The sequence below is a fragment of the Pristiophorus japonicus genome, chromosome 5 (genome assembly GCF_044704955.1).
Source record: "Pristiophorus japonicus isolate sPriJap1 chromosome 5, sPriJap1.hap1, whole genome shotgun sequence".
NCBI lineage: Eukaryota > Metazoa > Chordata > Chondrichthyes > Pristiophoridae > Pristiophorus > Pristiophorus japonicus.
Genome location: NC_091981.1, coordinates 253,487,771 through 253,507,365, shown reverse-complemented (window position 1 = coordinate 253,507,365; position 19,595 = coordinate 253,487,771). Strand labels below are relative to the sequence as shown.

Here is a 19,595-nt window from a genome sequence, read left to right as displayed (position 1 = left end):
GGGATTTATTTAAACTTTTGCTATGGTTTTCACTCCTGCTCCTCTAAGGTACTGACTCTACTCCTCTCTGAGGTACTGACCCATGCTGGCGGCCTGCTATTAGCACAAATCAAATGACCATTCTTCATGTATAAGCTTTCACTAATCACCTCTGTACTCGCTGACCTACATTAGCTCCCGGTTAAGCAACACCTTGATTTCAAAATTCTCAACCTTGTTTAGAAATCTCTCCATGACCTCGCCCCTCCTTATCTCTGTAATCTCCTTCAGCCCCACAACCCTCCGAGATGTCTGCGTTCCTCTAATTCTGCCCTCTTGAGTATCCCTGATTATAATCGCTCAATCATTGCTGGCCGTGCCTTCTGTTGCCTTGACCATGAGCTCTGGAATTTCCTGCCTCTCTACTTCTTTTTCTTCCTTCAAGACGCTCCTTAAAACCTACCTCTTTGACCAAGCTTTTGTTCATCTGGCCTAATTTCTCCTTATGTGGCTCGGTGTCAAATCTTTTGTCTTATAACACTTCTGTGAAGCGCCTTGGGATGTTTCACTACATTAAAGGCGCTATATAAATAAAAGTTGTTGTTGTTATTGGCCGAGGCATAGGATATAAGAGCAGGGAGGTTATGTTTAAATTGTATAATACTTTGGTTAGGCCACAGCTGGAGTACTGCGTGCAGTTCTGGTCGCCGTATTATAGGAAGGACATGATTGCACTAGAGAGGGTGCAGAGAAAATTTACTAGGATGCTGCCTGAAATGGAGAATCTTAGTTATGAGGACAGATTGGATAGGCTGGGTTTGTTCTCATTGGAACAGAGGAGGTTGAGAGGAAACCTCATTGAGGTGTACAAAATATTGAGGGGCCTGGACATAGTGGATAGTAAGGGTCTATTTCCATTGGGGGATGGGTCTATTATGAGGGGGCATAGTTTTAAGGTGGTTGGTGGAATGTTTGGAGGGGATTTGAGGGGGAGGGCTTCTTTACACAGAGGGTTGTGGGGATCTGGAACTCGCTGCCTGGAAGAGTGGTGGATGCAGAAACCCTCACCACTTGGCTGGATGGGCACTTAAAGTGCAGTAACCTGCAGGGTTACGGACCTAGAGCTGGTAATTGGGATCAGACTGGATGGCCTTTTGTTGGACAGCGCAGATATAATGGTAAGTACTGCAGGGAATCGAGTACGGCCAGGGTGATCTCCTGGACTAGTGTTGATTGCCTGGATGCGTTGGGAGGAATTTTCCCAGATTTTTTCTCCCTAAATTGGTCTGGGTTTTTAACTGTTTTTTGCCTCTCCCAGGAGATCACATGGCTCCGGCTGGGGTGGAGTGTAGATGTTTTCAGTATAAGGGGTGTCACAGTTGTGTGAGACGGTCTGGTTGGGCTGGGTGCTCTTTGCCTTTCCGTCATTGTTCATAGGTTTATATGTAACCTTCAGGGCTGCTGACCAAGGGCCGTGCGGCTCTTTGTCGGCCGGCGCGGACACGATGGGCCAAAATGGCCTCCTTCTGCGCTGTAAATTTCTGTGTTTCTATGTTTCTATGTTATTTAGTGAGTGGCAATGAATGCTAATGGGCACTTCACAGCCCCGCTGTAGCTTGTCCACATCTGTCATCTAAATGTTTGCACTGTCGAACAGGCGCCACTAAGAACAAGAATTCTGGTCGATTTTCATCTGCCCTGTTGCAGGTTAACTATAGCATTATAAATGCCACCGCAGCTGCGATCAGCTAACTCAGTATAGACCAAGTAATGACTCTTACATTACAGGAGTGACTACGCCTCAAAAGTACGGCTGCCACTGAAAAGGTGAGTTAATTTTTTCTCAAGTTTTGCTGTGGAGCCAGAAGGGTCAGATGTATTCTTCTCTGCCCCTCAGCACTCCCGAGAGCCATTGCTGGCTCACGATCGCCCCGCCTCCCTGCGACTGTTCTCCTCATCACCCCACCGCCCCACCCCCAACCTTCACACCCATGATTTACCTTCAGGCCACCGCCAGCAAGGCAAGTGGGCCAACATTGACCATCATAAAATGGGCACTTAAGGTACCAGCAGCTCACCCAAATAATGTTAACAAGGCTCAAGCCCCAATTTCGGGGCACCCTTGAGCATCCAGGTTGGGGCTCAAGCTCCATGTGTGCCACTTTTTTCAGGCCCAAAAACGAGCCGAAAGGAATTTCCAACCCATATTGTGGTACTTTCAGTGAGCAGCACACAGGTTTGTTCAACTTCAAAAGGTTTATTGTGTAAGCCAATAAAATAGGTACTAGTATAGTAGATGGTGCTGCTCTTATGGCTGCATTCTCTCTATCAAAGGACCTAGTATCATTTATTTTATGCACTAAAGCTCATCCATAGGTACCTTAATTAGCATTTGGTGCAGCATTGAGCCACTGAGATCAAGAGGCGGTAAAATTCATCTTCACCAGACGTGCGAAACGGGCAGTAGTGGATTGGCCACCCGTTGTACACTTTGAGTGATTTTCCTTTCCATTGACTTCCCTTTTTCAGCCACGATAAAGTTGAATTTTACTCCCAAGAAGGACCACGGTTCCACCTCTGCTCTATGCTTGAGAGCCAGTCGGAGAGGGTGCCGACCCATGATTATTGCTCGATGCCGACTGAACAAAAGGCCAGGCATACCTGAGAACACTTACTATAAAGTAATCACAAATGAAGGAAGGCCACTTAGGCAAGGTACCAGAGGGCCGCAGTGCTGTCCACGGAACCATAACTCAAGCGCAAATGATCTCCTTCAGCAGAGAAGGAATAAGGCAAAGAAAAAAATGGAAAGAATCCTGACCTGGAATGCTCACCCTCACCTGAATGCAAAAAATGTCTCGCCCTCATTTATTCTTTGCCTCAACAAGAGCAAAGCTTGTAAAGGAATTATTCAGCAAACTAATGAAGAGGAGAGAAAAAATTAGCAGTTTTAGTGAAATGTAATCCCATTTAATGAGGAAAGGAGCAGAGTTACATTGTTTCCCTTTTGGGAGGTTGTAGCTATCCATACATTGAATAACATGCAAGTTTAAACTGTCATAGAGGATTATGTCACATTTTAGTAGCAATGTCGGACACTGCTGGTAATCCAGGCCATTTTCCTCCATGAGTTAATTGCTAATATATTTTGCTTCATAGACTTTTTGATTATGAAAACTATAATTATTATAGCAAACCCACGAGTTTTCCATTATATTTATAGTAATCTTCAGAAGGATTGACAACTGAAGCAGACTGCTGACTCCACAGTCTGACCACATCTGATGCAGCCAAAATAAACTCGATTAACAAGGATTTGGTTAATCAAGTCAAACCACACACACTGGTGAAATGGTGTAAATATTATTTAAATTCTCTCAGATTATTCCAAAGCCTGCATTATCAAAGGTTGGATGGTGGGTGGACAAATGCTAATTTAAATGAAACGAAAAGTATTTGTGAGAGAATAATTAAAGACGGAAAAGCGGAATGGGGGAAAGCTAGTTTCCTCGTTTCGTATATTTAACAGCAATCTGTGTAACTAATTCTGTGAAATCTGTGCAGTGCTAATGTTTATCAGTTGTATTGTACTCATTTTCCAGATGAATGGCAAGAAAGTTAAAACAAAACATAAGGGCCTGGAGATTCTGCTAGGTTGCGCTGGAGCAATTTGCCCACAATTGGCCAAACAAATGCAAACGATCGAGAAATTTCAAGCGCAAGTTGTGTCCAGCGCAAATCGAGTTTCCACGATATTTTGCGTTGGTTTAAAAAACATTGCACTGGAAGCCAGCCCTGCCCACATAACTGGCCGTGCCCCTGCTTGAATTATCATCATCATAGGCGGTCCCTCGAACGAGGATGACTTGCTACCACAAGAGTTCACAGATGTTTCAATGTTCCAGGTCCTGAACATAGAAACATAGAAACATAGAAAATAGGTGCAGGAGTAGGCCATTCGGCCCTTCTAGCCTGCACCGCCATTCAATGAGTTCATGGCTGAACATTCAACTTCAGTACCCCATTCCTGCTTTCTCGCCATACCCCTTGATCCCCCTAGTAGTAAGGACCTCATCTAACTCCTTTTTGAATATATTTAGTGAATTGGCCTCAACAACTTTCTGTGGTAGAGAATTTCACAGGTTCACCACTCTCTGGGTGAAGAAGTTCCTCTGCATCTCGGTCCTAAATGGCTTACCCCTTATCCTTAGACTGTGACCTCTGGTTCTGGACTTCCCCAACATTGGGAACATTCTTCCTGCATCTAACCTGTCTAACCCCATCAGAATTTTAAATGTTTCTATGAGGTCCCCTCTCATTCTTCTGAACTCCAGTGAATACAAGCCCAGTTGATCCAGTCTTTCTTGATAGGTCAGTCCCGCCATCCCGGGAATCAGTCTGGTGAACCTTCGCTGCACTCCCTCAATAGCAAGAATGTCCTTCCTCAGGTTAGGAGACCAAAACTGTACACAATACTCCAGGTGTGGCCTCACCAATGCCCTGTACAACTGTAGCAACACCTCCCTGCCCCTGTACTCAAATCCCCTTGCTATGAAGGCCAACATGCCATTTGCTTTCTTAACCGCCTGCTGCACCTGCATGCCAACCTTCAATGACTGATGTACCACGACACCCAGGTCTCTTTGCACCTCCCCTTTTCCTAATCTGTCACCATTCAGATAATAGTCTGTCTCTCTGTTTTTACCACCAAAGTGGATAACCTCACATTTATCCACATTATACTTCATCTGCCATGCATTTGCCCACTCACCTAACCTATCCAAGTCGCTCTGCAGCCTCACAGCATCCTCCTCACAGCTCACACTGCCACCCAACTTAGTGTCATCCGCAAATTTGGAGATACTACATTTAATCCCCTCATCTAAATCATTAATGTACAGTGTAAACAGCTGGGGCCCCAGCACAGAACCTTGCGCTACCCCACTAGTCACTGCCTGCCATTCTGAAAAGTACCCATTTACTCCTACTCTTTGCTTCCTGTCTGACAACCAGTTCTCAATCCATGTCAGAACACTACCCCCAATCCCATGTGCTCTAACTTTGCACATCAATCTCTTGTGTGGGACCTTGTCGAACACCTTCTGAAAGTCAAAATATACCACATCAACTGGTTCTCCCTTGTCCACTCTACTGGAAACATCCTCAAAAAATTCCAGAAGATTTGTCAAGCATGATTTCCCTTTCACAAATCCATGCTGACTTGGACCTATCATGTCACCTCTTTCCAAATGCACTGCTATGACATCCTTAATAATTGATTCCATCATTTTATCCACTACCGATGTCAGGCTGACCGGTCTATAATTCCCTGTTTCCTCTCTCCCTCCTTTTTTAAAAAGTAGGGTTACATTGGCTACCCTCCACTCTATAGGAACTGATCCAGAGTCAATGGAATGTTGGAAAATGACTGTCAATGCATCCACTATTTCCAAGGCCACCTCCTTAAGTACTCTGGGATGCAGTCCATCAGGCCCTGGGGATTTATCGGCCTTCAATCCCATCAATTTCCCCAACACAATTTCCCGGCTAATAAGGATTTCCCTCAGTTCCTCCTCCTTACTAGACCCCCCGACCCCTTTTATAACCGGAAGGTTGTTTGTGTCCTCCTTCGTGAATACCGAACCAAAGTACTTGTTCAATTGGTCCGCCATTTCTTTGTTCCCCGTTATGACTTCCCCTGATTCTGACTGCAGGGGACCTACATATGTCTTTACTAACCTTTTTCTCTTTACATATCGATAGAAACTTTTGCAATCCGTCTTAATGTTCCCTGCAAGCTTCTTCTCATACTCCATTTTCCCTGCCCTAATCAAACCCTTTGTCCTCCTCTGCTGAGTTCTAAATTTCTCCCAGTCCCCAGGTTCGCTGCTATTTCTGGCCAATTTGTATGCCACTTCCTTGGCTTTAATACTATCCCTGATTTCCCTTGATAGCCACGGTTGAGCCACCTTCCCTTTTTTATTTTTATGCCAGACAGGAATGTACAATTGTTGTAGTTCATCCATGCGGTCTCTAAATGTCTGCCATTGCCCATCCACAGTCAACCCCTTAAATATCATTCGCCAATCCATCCCAGCCAATTCACGCCTCATACCTTCAAAGTTAGCCTTCTTTAAGTTCTGGACCATGGTCTGAATTAACTGTTTCATTCTCCATCCTAATGCAGAATTCCACCATATTATGGTCACTCGTCCCCAAGGGGCCTCGCACAACGAGATTGCTAATTAATCCTCTCTCATTACACAACACCCAGTCTAAGATGGCCTCCCTCCTAGTTGGTTCCTCGACATATTGGTCTAAAAAACCATCCCTTATGCACTCCAGGAAATCCTCCTCCACCGTATTGCTTCCAGTTTGGTTAGCCCAATCTATGTGCATATTAAAGTCACCCATTATAACTGCTGCACCTTTATTGCATGCACCCCTAATTTCCTGTTTGATACCCTCCCGAACATCACTACTACTGTTTGGAGATCTGTACACAACTCCCACTAACGTTTTTTGCCCTTTGGTGTTCTGTAGCTCTACCCATATAGATTCCACATCATCCAAGCTAATGTCCTTCCGAACTATTGCCTTAATCTCCTCCTTAACCAGCAATGCTACCCCACCTCCTTTTCCTTTTATTCTATCCTTCCTGAATGTTGAATACCCCTGGATGTTGAGTTCCCAGCCCTGATCATCCTGGAGCCACGTCTCCGTAATCCCAATCACATCATATTTGTTAACATCTATTTGCACAGTTAATTCATCCACCTTATTGCGGATACTCCTTGCATTAAGACACAAAGCCTTTAGGCTTGTTTTTTTAACACCCTCTGTCCTTTTAGAATTTTGCTGTACAATGGTCCTTTTTGTTCTTTGCCTTGGGTTTCTCTGCCCTCCACTTTTCCTCATCTCCTTTCTGTCTTTTGCTTTTGCCTCCTTTTTGTTTCCCTCTATCTCCCTGCATTGGTTCCCACCCCCCTGCCATATTAGTTTAACCCCTCCCCAACAGCACTAGCAAACACTCCCCCGAGGACATTGGTTCTGATTCTGCCCAGGTGCAGACCGTCCGGATTGTACTGGTCCCACCTCCCCCAGAACCGGTTCCAATGCCCCAGGAATTTGAATCCCTCCCTGCTGCACCATTGCTCAAGCCACATATTCATCTGAGCTATCCTGCGATTCCTATTCTGACTAGCACGTGGCACTGGTAGCAATCCCGAGATTACTACTTTTGAGGTCCTACTTTTTAATTTAGCTCCTAGCTCCTTAAATTCATTTCGTAGGACCTCATCCCTTTTTTTACCTATGTCGTTGGTACCAACGTGCACCTTGACAACTGGCTGTTCTCCCTCCCTTTTTAGAATGTCCTGCACCAATTGAAGGGGTGGAAGATGCCTGTGCGTTGATTTTTTTAACATGTGGTGACCGTTGCACATCAGCCACCACACGGGCTCGACAGAGCTAGACCTTTATCCAGTGGCAAGGGTTGAACTAGGATGACTGGAGATCTGCTCTGCTGCACAGACCTAGTGCGCACACATATGCAGTGTGGGCAGGCCCGTGCTGCCTCTGGGCCCTCGGCTCTTCTGGGCCCCGAATTAATCACCATGGCAACTTTCTGCTAATTGCGTCCATTTGCAGGCCTTCGAAGAGGCTCTAAAAATGATGCTGATTTTTAGACGCAAGGATACTGAAAGGCACCTTTTAAAAGCTTTAAAAAAGAATGTGTTAATTTACTCAGAACCTAACTACGGTACACGAATGTAACTAGTGAATACTTCTACATACTTTTAAAGTCATTTTTAGTTATTTAAAATCTGGTTACTCACAGATTGGTCGATTTGACACTGATTGATAAACCCATTATCGGCTGTATTAATGGGCCCAAGTTTCGGGCCACGCCTAAAACAGCGCAGCCTGGACCTGGACGCCCGCTCTTCGCGCCACAAAGTGCACCTAAAAAAAACTCACCTATTCTCTGGCTCCCTGCAGGCCCTCTGGAGCTGGGCGCGGCGCAGCACGAGCTGTGGGGGGCGGAGCCAGGTCCCTGCGCTGAAAACAGTGCCGGGACCTCTGCACATGCGCGCTACAGTGGGCACGCATGTGCAGTAGCTCCAGGTGCCCAAAACTGTAGGAGGGGCCCGAAGCACGCAGCCCCTAGCCCTGGCTGAATGGCCTCACTGGGGCTGCGTGGATAAGGCTCACTTCCCGCCCGACCGGACCCGACCCGACCCCCGCTCTCCCCCTCCCCCACCCGGTGACCCGACCCCGCTCTCCCCCCTCTCCCCCGGCGATCTGACCTCCGCTCCCCACTCCCCACCCCCGACCTCTGCGACTCCCTTCCCCCCCGACTCTCTCCCCCCCTCCCCCCGACCTCCGCGACTCCCTTCCCCCCCGACTCTCTCCCCCACCCCCCTTCTCCCCCTCCCCCTTCTTCCCCGACTCTCTCCCCCACCCCCCTTCTCCCCCTCCCCCTTCTTCCCCTTCTCCCCCTCCCCACCCCCCTTCTCCCCCTTCCCCCTTCCCCCCTCCCATTCTCCCCCTCCCCACCCCCCTTCCCCCTTCTCCCCCTCCCCCCTTCTCCCCCACCCCCCCTTCTCCCCCTCCCCCCACTGTCAGAAACACAGACACTGACAGACAGAGAGTGAGAGACACACAGACAGACAGAGAGATAGAGACACTGACAGAGACACACTGGGGGGGCCGTCCCAGCACGCTGTTAGAGGACTCCCGGTGCTGCAGTCGGTAAGTAGAAAATGTTTTATTTATTGATTTTTAATTTTTTTTTTATTTTTTATTAATTTTTTTGGATTGATTTATTGGTTGATTTATTGATGTATTTATCATTTATTATTGATGATGGCTCTTTAATTGTAAAACTGAAGTGTTTAATGTTTGTAAACTTCCCTTTTAAACACCCCCCCACCCACACCGCCATTCCCTACGCCTAATTTGTAACCTACGCCTGATTTTCTAAAGTGTAGACAAGGTTTTTTCGAACGTACAAAAATCTTCACTTACTCCATTCTAAGTTAGTTTGGAGTAAGTTTTCACTGCCTAAACTTTGAAAACAGGCGTAAGTGGCCGGACGCGCCCCCTTTTGAAAAAAAAATTCTGTTCCAAAGTGAAACTGTTCTAACTGACTAGAACTGGAGCAAACTAAATGCCGAGAATTCAAATTTCTAAGATACTCCATTCTAAACCTGTTGCTCCAAAAAAACATGAGCAACTCAGGCTGAAACTTGGTCCCATCTGCACCAGGTTACCACTCTTAAATATATCAAGGAATATTTTTTCATTCAAAACGTTTTTAAAAATGAAGGAACGGTCTAAAATGACGTCCAATTGGAATGGTTCATGGAAGATTTCCTGCTGGACGATATGCAAATGAGTTTGAGCAGAAACATGAGCACAAAATTCAATACGGAAAACAATCACAATTTTAGGCGCAATTTGCTCCCGGATTGCCGATTGCACCCAAAGCGGAAACTCTTGGCTAAGCGGTTTTCCCTGCCTTTCTGAGGGCTGTGGTTGAGGTACAGTATCAGGGCATAGTAGAGGGAGCTTTACTTGTCAACCTGATAGTGCTTGGTCCGGATAATGCATCCGGGAGGGAGCTGAGCACCTCGAGTCTCATCGCCGAGAGCATGCAGAAATCAAGCGCAGGCAGCGGAAAGAGCGTGCGGCAAACCAGACTCCCCACCCACCCTTTCCCTCAATGACTCTCTGTCCCACCTGTGACAGGGACTGTGGCTCTCGTATTGGACTGTTCAGCCACCTATGGATTCATTTTTATAGTGGAAGCAAGTCTTCCTCGATTCCGAGGGATTGCCTATGATGATGATGAGTGCTTGGTGCTGACATGAATCAAACATTTGAAAGTGTTACAAAAATGCATTTATAAGCGGTTTGTCATTTGTGTAAATAAGGATGAAATAACTGAAATAAAAATGGGAAAATGCTGGAAATGTACAGTAGTTGTGTATCAGTAGCTGTAAAGAGAATGAAGTTTTGAGTATGTAATCCTTCATCAGAACTGAAAACCGAAGGGTAACTAGGATTTTCATCAATTTGGAACAAAAAGCCAGAAACAAGGGGGAGAGGAAGGAGAAAGGTAAAGTCAACAAATACACAAAAGGGAGTAAGTGGATTGAATGACCTGCAAACTGCTTAATACATCGCTGTTAGATGATATAAAAGATCATCAGTGAAATGATAAAAGGAAAAAAAAAGACAGAATAATATGCACGGTGGAGGGCGAAAAGACATGGGAGGGGCAAAAATGCGAGCCAATAGGAAAAGAAGAGATGGAAGAAAAAACACGTGTGCAAATGTAAGAGATCTGAAATTATAACAGCAACTGCCATCAAAACACAGTGGACTAGAAATTAGTCCAGGCCCGTTCTTGGGCCCAGACTCGACCAGCACCCATCCAAACCGAGAAGCCTGGGCATCGATCGAAATCTGTCCTGGGGCTTCATCAACATACACGACGAGAGCTTCCAACGTTGGTCGCATCCCTGCAGGCAGTTCATCCGAGTGAAGACTTTAATGTTGGACCGCCTGCCTCTCTAGCAGAGGCCCTCAGATAAATCCCAGGAGGGGAGAAATTGGAGCGGGTTACGAAGGTTGTTGATCGCAACTCCTATGGAGTTAAGGAAGCACTGCTACTCCTCCTTGCACCACATGATGCTTTATAACACCATTTCTTTTTCAACAAGCCTAAAGTTGGGGCCAATGAAGAATCCTGAGCAAGCAAGGCCCTACACTAGTTCCTCGATGGGGCACCTGAGCAGGAATGGAACAGTGTTGCACATAGCCTACAAAAAGACCAGCATAGGTGGGATGTATGCTGGTTTCCATAGCAAATCATTTATCTGGAGAAAGTAAGTGGATATCAGAAAGTTAGTGTTCGGCCTCATCATCATCATTGGCAGTCCTTCGAAATCAAGGAAGACTTGCTCCACTCTAAAAGTGAGTTCTCAGGTGATTGAACAGTCCAATGCGGGAATTACAGTCTCTGTCACAGGTGGGACAGACAGTCGTTGGAGGAAAGGGTGGGTGGAGAGTCTGATTTGCCGCACGCTCCTTCCGCTGTCTGCGCTTGTTTTCTGCATGCTCTCAGCGACGAGACTCAAGATGCTCAGCGCCCTCCCGGATGCTCTACCTCTACTTAGGGCAGCTTTGGGCCAGGGATTCCCAGGTGCCAGTGAGGATGTTGCACTTTATCAAGGAGACTTTGAGGGTGTCCTTGAAATGTTTCCTCTGCCCACCTGGGGCTCACTTGCCGTGTAGGAGTTCCGAATAGAGCGCTTGCTTTGGGAATCTTGTGTCAGGCATGCAAACAATGTGACCCACCCAATGGAGCTGGTCGAGTGTAGTCAGTGCCTTGATGCTGGAGATGTTGGCCTGATTGAGAACATTGCCTTTGGTGCATCTATCCTTCCAGTGGATTTGCAGGATCTTGCGGATTGGTGGTATTTCTCCAGGGCTTTAAGGTGTCTACTATATATGGTCCGCGTCTCTGAGCCATATAAGAGGGCGGGTATCACTACAGCCCTGTAGACCATAAGTTTGTTGCCAGATTTGAGGTCCTAGTCTTCAAACATTCTCTTCCTCAGGCGACTGAAGGCTGCACTGGTGCATTGGAGGCGGTGTTGGACCTCGTCATCGATGTCTGCCCTTGCTGATTGTAGGCTCCCGAGGTAAGGAAAATGATCCATGTTGTCCAAGGCCACGCCATGGATTTTGATGACCGGGGGGCAGTGCTATGTGGTGGGGTCAGGTTCGTGGAGGACCTTTGTCTTACGGATGGTTAGTGTAAGGCCCATGCTTTCATGCGCCTCGGTGAAGATGTTGATGATGGCTTGGAGTTCAGCCTCTGAATGTGCGCAGACGCAAGTGTTGTCGTACTGTAGTTCGATAACAGAGGATGGAACGACCTTGGATTTAGCCTGGAGGTGATGAAGGCTGAACAGGTTCCCATTGGTCTTTGGTTTAGTTCCACTCCAGGTAAATGTCTGTCTACCAAATAATATTGGCACCTCCTTTGTCAGAGGTTTGATTATATTCAAAATGAAGCGCCACGAGGTCAGTGTGCGCTCTTTAGCATCTTACCCTTGCCGTGTGTGAAAATCTGCTTATCTGTCTCCACGGTGTTTAAATTAAAAATCCACTGATCCGATTTGGATCTTTGAATCTAAATGGGAAGTTTGCCATTAACTGGTTCAGATGTTACTCATTAAAGCTTTGATTCGCAATATAATGGGTAACTTGGAGTTTTACGAGTTGAAAGCACAGGTCACAGAATTGGCCCTATAGTCTTCTGGTCCTATATCCAACTTGTAATCCCATCCAGAGAGGCTGCATGCCTGGAGCCGAGCCTTTCAAACTCTAAATCTGTGGATATGTTTTAGGTTGTACTGCCAATTTAATGTCAATTCGCAGAGATCTCCTGCACTTTATGCACTTACTTCAGAGTATTTTGAGAAACCGGACTCTCCCGCCCACAGTCCAAATTTATTATCAAGCAAAATTATTCACAAGAACAGAGGTCCTTTGTGTCAGTCAGAGTGTAATTATCAGCAAGGTGTTATCACAAGTGTTTACCTTCTGTGCATCATTCCGCAGCTATCGGTCTCGGACCAGCAGTCGACCAGCAATACAACCAAAACCTACATGTAACTAAACAACAACAACAACAATTTGTGTTTATATAGCACCTTTAACATTGTGAAACATCCCAAGGCACTTCACAGGAGTATTATGAGATAAAAATTTTACACCGAGCCGCATAAGTAGAAATTAGCGCAGTTGACCAAAAGCTTGGTCAAAGAGGTATGTGTTAAGGAGCATCTTGAAGGAGGAAAGCGAGGTAGAGAGGCAGAGATGATTAGGCAGGGAGTTCCAGAGCTTGGGGCCTAGCCACCAATGGTTGAACGATTAGAATCAGGGATGCTCAAGAGGGCAGAATTAGAGGAGCGCAGACATGTCAGGGGGTTGTGGGGCTGGAGGAGATTACAGAGAAAGGGAGGGGTGAGTCCATGGAGGGATTTGACAATAAGGATTGAATCTGGGGGTGCGTCAGCAGGAGCAAAGGCTCCCAGGTTTTCCGATGCATCTGTGGAGGTGTTTCTGGATGAAATGAGGGCCAACAGAACAAGTCTGTTGAGCACTGAGTGCAGGAAACCCAAGGCTCTATGGCAGGAATTGGCAAAATCTGTCAGTTTTACCTCCACCACCCCAAGCACTACTACACAGTGCTGGAAAAGATTCAGTGACCTACAGTAAGTCTAGGCACGGCTGTCAGTACACATCATCCACTACTCATAGGAACATAGGAACAGGAGTAGGTCATTCAGCTCCTCAAGCCTGTTCCACTATTCAATTCGATGGTGGTTGATCTGTATCTTATCTCCATCTACCCGCCTTGGTTCCATAACCCTTAATACCCTTGCCGAACAAAAATCTCAATTTTGACATTTTCAATTGACCCCTCAACAGCTTTTTGGCAAAGAGAGTTCTAGATTGCCACTGTCTTCACTCACAGAACAACTCATCCATAACTAGTGCATGAAACATGCACCTTAGGGAGGAGTTCTGCCATCACTCAAACCCTCCGTCTGCAAGTATTAGGGCATTACAGGCAAACAGACAGAAAGAGGTTCTGGGATTATGTAGACTTCTGACTTCTGAATTAACTTAGCAGAAATCCTTGACATGGGGAGATTTTGTGAGGGTGTTGGGGCACAACAGGCAGGTGTGAGGTGATTTTATTGAAAGTACTGAGCTATCAATTGTGTCCTTTCTCTGGCTGCTAATTCTTGTGTTTCACACCAGTCCTTCCCATGTGCCCTTCTCATGCTGACGGGAGATGATTCCTGAGATTTTCATTGAGAAGACTACAGGCATTCTGAGGTCTTATTTCTACCCACAATAAGATCTGAGAATGTCTACGGCACACTCAACCATATTTGTTGTCATGGATTTGGCCTCATTACATTTGTTTTCCCTCCTCTGTCTGTGGAAACCTTTCTGGAGTCATCATTAATAGGTAGTCCCTCGGAATCGAGGAAGACTTGCTTCCACTCCTAAAGTGAGTTCTTTAGTGGCTGAGCAGTCCAACACGAGAGCCACAGACCCTGTCACATATAGGACAGATGTTCGTCGGGGGAAGCGGGGGTGGCACTGATTTACTACACACTCCTCCCCGCTGCCTGCGCCTGACCTCTTCACGCTCGCAGCATTAAGATTCAAAGAGCTCAATGCACTTTCTCCACATTGGGCGGTCTTCGGCCAGGGATTCCCAGGTATCAGTGGTGTTGTCGCACTTCACCAGGGAGGCTTTGAGGGTGTCCTTGTAACATTTCCACTGTCCACCTTTGGCTCGTTTGCCATGAAGGAGCTCCGCATAGAGCAGTTGCTTAGAGAGTCTCATGTCTGGCATGTGAACTATATGGCCTGCCCAGCAAAGCTGATCAAGTATGGTTAGTGCTTCAATACTGGGGATGTTAGCTTGGGCGAGGACACTGATGTTGGTGCTCCTGTCCTCCCAGGGGATTTGCAGGATCTTGCATTATATGTGATAACTGTTATATGTTATGTTATGTTATATTATATTATGTTATGTTATGTTATATGTTATGACTGAAGGGGATAACCGTGATCACCAATCAATCACACAGACATATGACTCCGAATTATGAGAGTTGGTAGGGACTCTGGGGCGATGGCGAGTGAAAAGAAGGAAAACTTTATGCGCGAGCTCCGCATCAGGAAGCTGTGTCTGAATATCTGTGTATGTGAAAGTGGTGACAGACTCACCAGAGCTGCTATAGTGCTGGAGCAATGCACTGGCCAGACCCCAGTTTTTTCCAAGGCTCATTACACTGTCCGATTATTTGATATCAGAAGAAATGAGAAGATTGCTGTTCATTGTACAATTCGAGGACCCAAAGCTGAGGACATTTTAGAGAAGGGTTTAAAGGTTCGGGAATATGAACTGAAGAAGAGCAACTTCTGCAACTTTGGCTTTGGGATTCAGGAACACATTGATCTGGGCATCACGTATGATCCTAGCATTGGAATTTATGGTCTGTATTTGTACGTGGTCATGGAGCAGCCTGGTTTCAGTATTTCTGATAAAAAGGTGAAAAGGAGAGGCACAAAATCTCCAAGGAGGAATCGATGAGGTGGTTTCAGCAGAAATATGATGGTATCCTCCTGTCTGAAAAGTAATTTGAAGAACACGTGAAACATGCAATAAAAGCAAATTGAAACAGTAAAGAAAAATGAGGGTTGGTATAGTATTTGTCACATGGTGAATGATGGCAGCTCTCTGGCTATCTGGCATTGATGGGCAGCATATGATGATTGGCAACACACACTGACTGTATGTTAATAGAATAAAAGCTTTTCCTATTGAATGCCAATTGCTTTGAGACTCACATGCATTCCATCATTTGCTCATTACACCTCTGGAGCCCCTGTCAGTCTGTTGAACTGGATAACTCGCGCTGCTTTGATTGCCTGCTTCCATTGGTAAGAACATGAAATGTGCAGCCCCCCTGAATAGAGCATGAGTGACCTTCTTGATGTAATGGTGATCAGTTGCCAAAGTAGCATTGTAAAGATCAGCTGCTGCTGTCTGAAAGCAGCCAGTTGCAAAGAAATTCGAGGCAGTCTTGATCTTGGCTGGGACAGACAATGTTATTCTCCTGCTGGAGGTGGACTGCAGGTCTCCAGCCAACAGTTGCCATATTTCTCCACTAGCCTCCAGGGAGGCCCAAACTTCTAAAGTATTGATGGACACAAAAATCTAAAAAAAAAATACCTTCTTTGTCTGTAGTGCCTGGTGAGTGGGTGCATGTAGGGAAAAAATGCCTTCTACAATGCCTCGCTTTAAGAGCCGCCAAACCAGCTTCATCCATGTCCTCAGGTTCCTCCTCCTCCACCTGACTGACGAACAGAGGGATTCTTATTGGAAAATCCATGTCCCAATGCAAAACAGAGCTAAGTAAAGGTGGCTCTAAAAGTCTTGAGAGATCAATATGCAGGAAATGTATCTCCAATCTCCAGTAGCAATACCCGAAGAGACCTTCCCAATGTGGTATCCACCTTAGGGATGTTCCTGCAGCTCATACTGCCATTCACGTTGTGGCAATTATTATTTGACATGAAATGGGTCAGAGGAGTTAGCTACACCCCCTCAGTCTCTTTTACACTTGTGGATTCAGGATCACAGTGAGCCTTAAAGGGAACGGATAATTCTTTGGGAAGACAATTCAGGTGCAGTATTTTAGTGGTGGTGTTGTGGCAATAATCTTTGAGAACCCATTTTATGCTAATAGTATTGCCAAATCCAACCCAAAATTGGCAAGAATTCAAAGACAAATCCAGTCCTCGGTGGAAAATAAACAAAGAACGGGGTGTGTTGAGTAGGTCCATGCGTGAGAAGCTTTTACTTCAGTTGGGCAATCCGTTTATCAGCCAGCTTGCCAAGGCAATGCGAAAGCATGTTAAACATGTTCTCAACAGTATCAGTTTGACAAGCTAAGTTAGTATAAAGGTCGTCTTACACTGAAGGCAGATGTATGGTAACTGCAGTCGACAGCAGTCTTTAATGTAAATGCCATGACCTCTGGGGAGATTTTTGTGTGTCTCATGAGCTACTGTTGGGTTTCCACTTATAACTAAACATTTAAGTCCAGACTCCCACCCTTTTAGCTATGGGAATCCTGAGTCTCCAGTTTCCAACAGGCCTTGCTTGGAGAGTTAGCAGGAAGTAAATAGGGAAGAGTGACATACAGAAGCCTTGAATCTCTGAATGATGCTCCTCAGGACCCATATAACGATGTAAAGATGTCCTGGGACTGAAATTGGTCTTGGGTTGTAAATAGCCCTAAATGGGCAAAAGGGAAATGCAACCCGCTTTACACCCCATCCAATTGTTTTCCCAGTGACGCCAATGCAAACGAGAATCGGACAAGGTGTGAAACTGATAAGAGAATAAGGGATTATGGAGAGCGGACAGGGAAGTGGACCTGAATCCATGATCGGATCAGCCATGATCGTATTAAATGGTGGAGCAGGCTCGAGGGGCCGTATGGCCTACTCCTGCTCCTATTTCTTATGTTCTTATGTTCTGCCAATTTGCTATCGCCTATTATGCGCAACTGTCCAAGACCAATTTCACCACTGAAGTCTAAATTGTAGTCTTATCTGTGGGTCCCATTATGTCTCTCTTCAACTCTTTCTTACTGTAATAAAGGAAGTCTGCCTTTAATGTAACAGGACATTTGTACTTCTTGTATTTTGCTCCTTCTTCTCAGTCTCCTGGTCCTACCCCTGGCTGTGCCAGCACAACTCTGCATCTCCTCATTTTATCCCTGTGATCTATAGTCCTTGGGCAAGCACATTAACATGCACGAATGCAAGGACTACTGTCACTGCTGTGAGCTGTTCCTGTTACCGACAAAAAGATGAAAAGCAGGCGCTATCACATCTGCCGCTCGTTTTGTGACCCGTTCCATTGACTTCAATAAAACCGAATCTCAAGCAGGGCGTATAATTGGCAGCAGATGTGACTCCGCCCAATCTGTGCCCCCGCCCAAGTCGAATATCACCCACCCCCATCCCTCCGCCCCCAGGAGCCAACAAGATCCATTCAAACATTTTATTTTGCATTTCCCACCATGTAAGTGCACAAATCAGTTGCTTTCCCAAGATGGAATTTATTTCCATAAGTGGGGATACACAAATAGATATATAGAACCAATACAGGTTTAATGAAAAAGGTTAATGGTAAATTCATTTGTTTTATCTCCTGCCTGTTTAAGAGAAACCTATACATTTGGACTGAAATGTAGTGTCACCAGTTGGAGAAGCTGCTAGACCCAATGCTGGAAATCAGAAATAAAAACATGGAATAAAATAAAAGACTGGAAATGCACAGTATTCTGAAAGAAAAAAATAGGTTGCCATTTTGGATGGGACCCTCTTAATCAGAAAATGAAAGAATCCCGATACAGGGGCCTAGTCAAAACACCATCTTTATAGTTGAATGTTTTCTGTCTCAGATGCTAACTGACCTGATGTGCTTTTCCACGTTTTCTCTTTTGATGGCCGTGTCTGCGTGTGACCTTATGTAACTGAGTCTGATAACAGCCATAGTACACCACCAGCAAAACAGAACATGCCACTTGTCCTACTTGTTACATATGGCTTTTAGTTATAGAATTATGCACAGACATACATCAAATGTTGAAGGGAAAAGCAGGTTAGTGGCACTAAGTCAACAAGAGGCTTATGCCACCTGCAGAGAAGACAATCTACAGGATTACCTAAATTGGAAGAGCATTGGATATGTGGTAGCAAGCACTTAGCAGAGTTATGAGATCCTGTTTGTTCTCTTTCTTTAATTTGATATACTGTGACTATAATAATTGTTGGGTTTGGTTTAGAAATAGATAACTGATATTTTGAGACAGTTAATCCTTAAAGTAAATAATGAGCCAACGGCAGATGGGCAATTCTTACTAAAACAATGAAAAATTCTTAAAACCTTCAGGAGAAAAAGGATTAAAGATTTTAGTATTAGAAATAAGAGACAGTTGCGTTCTATTTTTTGGATAGGGATTAGTTGGATTCACAGTAAAAATTTAGGAAATAAAAACAGATACTTGAGATAAACTGTTCCAGTGTAGTTAACATTTAATTAAAGAAGAAATTATTAACATGGCTGGGCCTGAAACAAATCTTTTCCTGAAGAAGCTGTGTGTGCCTGGAGGAGCGTCTTCCTGTACAGCTGTGAAATAGCTCCCTTGCTGCAGGGTTGGAGCGGGGCCTCATTAACACAGACTGTGCACTCCTTCACACAGTCTGGTTTGCATATTGAAACAAACATACACACACAGGTTCTTCACTAGAAATGTTCAGCTTTTTGCTGACAGACTTTTTTGTCAGCATTCTCGATTTGCTAGGGAATAACGAAGTGCCGTCACAGAGCTCCGACTATATCTGCGCATTATGCCCATCTCAAGCTCAGCCGAATGGATGCCTCCTTCTCCCTGTGGCTAACCATTGACAGTTCTCACAAGTAAAAGTGCTTCCCATGATCCTTTGAGCTTCCCCAGGTACTGAGTTGTGAAAATGTTATCCGCCTGAAACTGCTCCACTGCTCTGCTGTGACATCATTGACTTTTAAAGAAAGAATTAAGCAACCACAGTGAGACCACTGGAGTTGAAGCTTTTATTTGATAGATTTGTAGCGTAGGCTCACTGACATTTAATAAATGATCAGCACTGAAGGGGAAACAATTTTATAAATATATCGGCTGAAAGGCCAATTATACTGCACACTTAGCACTGATGTGAAGCAGTCCTTGGATTCGTACACGGAGGTCTGTCTGTTTTCTCTGACTAGAAACACAAGGTCATCAGTGTAACTCAGTACCGCATTGCTTTAAATGGGTACTGGACTCAAACCAGCACTTGCAGTACCTGTATAACTATATGAATTGAAGTCTTGCAAGGCTCATCTGCAGAAATAAATGAAGTGCACTGAATTTTCAAAGAGAACCTTTACGGTCACTTAATTCTTATTTGTT

At 45.3% G+C, this 19,595-nt stretch overlaps 1 protein-coding gene across 1 annotated transcript; it reads left to right on the top strand.

Annotated features, from left to right (window-relative positions):
- The first annotated feature begins 14,707 nt into the window (after positions 1–14,707).
- LOC139263996 (large ribosomal subunit protein uL5-like) lies at positions 14,708–15,178 on the top strand. Its single transcript, XM_070880092.1, has one exon. The coding sequence runs from the start codon at positions 14,717–14,719 to the stop codon at positions 15,176–15,178; it is 462 nt and encodes a 153-aa protein (XP_070736193.1). The 5' UTR covers positions 14,708–14,716.
- Positions 15,179–19,595: the final 4,417 nt, after the last annotated feature.